This window comes from Peromyscus leucopus, chromosome 7 (assembly GCF_004664715.2).
Source record: "Peromyscus leucopus breed LL Stock chromosome 7, UCI_PerLeu_2.1, whole genome shotgun sequence".
NCBI classification, from domain to species: domain Eukaryota; kingdom Metazoa; phylum Chordata; class Mammalia; order Rodentia; family Cricetidae; genus Peromyscus; species Peromyscus leucopus.
Window position 1 is genome coordinate 33,731,472 of NC_051069.1, and position 3,574 is coordinate 33,735,045.

Sequence of the window (3,574 nt, forward strand, 5' to 3'; positions counted from 1 at the left end):
TCATTTCTGAACAGCAAGCATGACACTTTGGAAAACTCTGCTCAAGGACCTCTTCACTTCCTTGTTCCTCAGTGAATAGATTAAAGAGTTCAGCATAGGTGAGACAATATTATTTAATATTTGCACCACAGCCCCAAGCAGGGGGTTTGGTGTGCGCTGCAGGTAGATGATGATTACAGGCCCGTAGGCACAGAGGATGGCAGTGAGGTGGGCACTGCAGGTAGAGAATGCTTTCTGCCTGCCTTCTGCTGAACGGATTCTCAGAATGGCAATCCCAATGTGTGCATAAGAGACACAAACACTGAAGAGAAGCATCAGCGCCAGAAAGCCAACGTTAATGGAACCCACCTTCTGAGCCAGTCTGCTATCAGTGCAAGCCAGGGGTAAAAGTGCAGGAAGGTCACAGAAGAAGTAGTCCACTTGATTGAATGCACAGTAGACTAATTGAAAGGTAAAAGAGGTCAGGATTGTGGCATGAAGACACCCCACTGAAAAAGCTATTGTTACCAAGCTCACACATACTCCAGGTTTCATGATGAGCATGTATCTCAGCGGGTGACAAATGGCAACGTAGCGATCATAAGCCATCACAGAATAGAGGCATCCTTCAGTAGAACCCAGAAAGTGATAGAAGAAGAGCTGGGCAGCACAGCCTTTGTAAGAGATGGCTGGGCTCTGACCAGAGAGATAAAGCAGCATCTTGGGGCAGGTTACTGATGGGAACAGCATGCCAGAAATGGATAGAATTCCCAAGAAGAAGTACATAGGGGTGTGAAGGGTAGATGAAGAAACTATTGCTGTAAAGATGAGCAAGTTTCCAAGCAGGGTGAAGAAGTAGATGAATAAGAACACAACAAAGAGCAGAGTCTCCAGTCCTTGTGTCTGGGGTATTCCCAGTAGGATGAATTCATTGAGTAGTGTGTAATTCCTCATTATGTTCAAAAGTAGTCTTGGTAGAAATAACTTTCAACTAAACACAAAAACAAGGAAATAAAGTAATTATAATAAATGCAATACTAATAAACCAATCATCATTTTTGGTAAAATCTAAAATTCATCTCATGGTCTATCATGGTTATGAAAAAATATCCAACGGTATCCAAGCCTAGATACATCATGCAGAGTAAGTGCTTGATTAATCCACATTTCTGTAAGAGTGTATGTAGCAGGGGCACATCTGGTTAGGGTCTTTTTCATGAGAACTACCTGCAGAATCTGGAGGCAGTAAATGTTCTCACATTGCGAATAGGGTTAACCAAAAGAAAAAGCATCAAATAGGCTTTTCAAGGAGATTCAATGTAGAGAGAACCCATTAGCCCATTAGTTCACTACTGCAGGAATGTGTCAACCTCTCTATCCCTATGACTTGTTTCCATCTCTGCATACTTCAAAAGGGAGACTACACACAGACAAACCGATACCCCCACACTCCCACATCCACACTAAATATAATGAATTATTTTAAAAGAAGATTAACTACAAATATTAAATTTAAATGTTAGTTTTATTAGACATTTCTAATCATTACAGATGATGTTGAAATTGAGTATTAGACATTTTTCTAGAAATACTTTGGCATTAGTAAAGTATATATATGTTTCCATATTTGGAGACACTATATTCATTACTAATTATTAATACAAAGCTAAGTAAAATTTAACATTGCCACATAAGGACTGCCTCAGAAAATCCGTCACAGTTCCAAACAGAAAAACAAACTGCATGTCCTTAACCATTTGCATAACATGAATGATGCTTAATAAAATGACCCGAAAGCACAAGTTTTTGATTATTTTTCCAAGCATTTGCAGAATTATTCAAAGCACTCATCAAACATCCCACAAATTTATCAAACATGGACTTGAGCACCACAGCTTTGTTAGAGCATAAGATTATGATTTCCCCCAATCCTGCTCCTGTCAAACACAGTTCAGCTCTGTGTAGTTTTCTATGAATCAAAGAAGGGAAGTAAGCTGCTGAGAATTGGTCAGCTTTTCTGGAGTTTTGTGGTGGTTGTCTGTCACAGTACTCTCATGCAAAGGTCCTTGTGAATCATGCAAGCACATGTGATGTTTCCATCTATAGCTTTACTTCTATGATCTGTAGTTTGGACTTAACCAAGTGTATAAAAACTGTCCAATTATAACTCTCCAAATTACTAACTTCGATTCATGGTCAATTTGTCTAATCTTTTTTTTTATATTTAACAGTTACTGATTGGTGCAATTGTCTTCTAAATATTGGAAGATTAAATCAATTCTTTTCATCTATACAGAAGAACTTCTGATGGAATTGAGTCAATTTTCCTGGAGAGTGATTAGTCCTTGGGGCTACAGCATTAAGCGTAGTAAATGAAGCATATATAATGAAATAAGACATATATGACACACACATACATATATGCACACACACACATATATATATTCAATGACAACTTCATAATTGCTGATAATTAATTATCAAATTTCCAAAGAAAAAATGCATATGATAAGTTAGAGTAAAGAATTAAGGAAAGAAAATGGAGTTCTTTGTTCAAAGGAAAAATGGGAAAGTTTTGGTTGTTAGATATTTTCTGTGGCAATGTGAAATATGTAGCACAAAATGACACAAATTAGTACAGAACTATATACTATGATGTGCATAATCATGGATATTGGGTTTATGTCATGTGTCTTTATCATGGGATAACCAATGTAATATACATAACTCATCATTTCAATTGATTGATTTCCCCATTGCCATTTGATAATGCCCATAGACAGTTCATCCTATCAAGTTCTGTCAGTCTAAGGTCCTTTTGTGCTTTTTGTTGGAAGGAAGCCAGTTTTCTTCCTTTTTGTTTCCTGTTATCCTCTCTTTCTGATGCCACTTGACCTACATTTGAGGCAAGTTGTTCCTAACTGTGGAAGCGAGGTCACAATGACCACTGGGTGGCTCACCTGCCACGGATCTCTCTGCACAGCCTCCTGGAAGGTTTCTGAGCAACTGCAAGTAAGCTTAACGGAGACTAGTGCACACCAAATAATTGCCATTTAAGTGTTTAGTATTTGAACACATTCCTAGGCAAGCACGTCTAAACATGTGGTACAGAAAACTTTGGGGTGGGATATGTGACCTTTAAACTGTGAAAACTTAAGGAATAAATTAAAGTAATATTTTTTGCAGTCAGAAATCAATATGAATTAAAGAACTAAACTTAAAACTGTGGAATGTTCCTATTATTGTGGTTAGTACATCAGTTCCTCACTAAATGCTCATTATTGATAAACTCATAAAATATCCTCATCCTAGGAATGCTGTGAAGTTTAAGTATCACAATATTCATGAAATAACTTTGAGAGTGATAGAAAATTCTATTGCTAGCTTCTGGGAGAGGAGACCATGAGAGAACAGAGATAAGAAAAACACAAGGTTTTTAAGATTTTTGTCTGAGTTGGCTCTTATTTAATGAATCTGTGCCTTTTATATGCCCCCAGTTTCTAATCTCTGAAAGAATAAAAAAAAAAAAAACAGGTAATGCAATAACAAGACTTCTAAGATCTGAAGATGCTTAGCAAAAGTTGTTTACTCCCTC

The 3,574-nt window shown here is 37.2% G+C and overlaps 1 protein-coding gene across 1 annotated transcript; it reads right to left on the reverse strand.

Moving 5' to 3' along the window:
• Positions 1-933, reverse strand: LOC114691260 (olfactory receptor 148). The gene has a single exon (XM_028866521.1). It carries the CDS (start codon positions 931-933, stop codon positions 1-3), a length of 933 nt encoding a protein of 310 aa, XP_028722354.1.
• Positions 934-3,574: the final 2,641 nt, after the last annotated feature.

What these genes read in the sequence shown, in the direction of transcription:
- LOC114691260 (XM_028866521.1), bottom strand. Translation starts at nt 933, where the DNA reads ATGAGGAATTACACACTACTCAATGAATTCATCCTACTGGGAATACCC.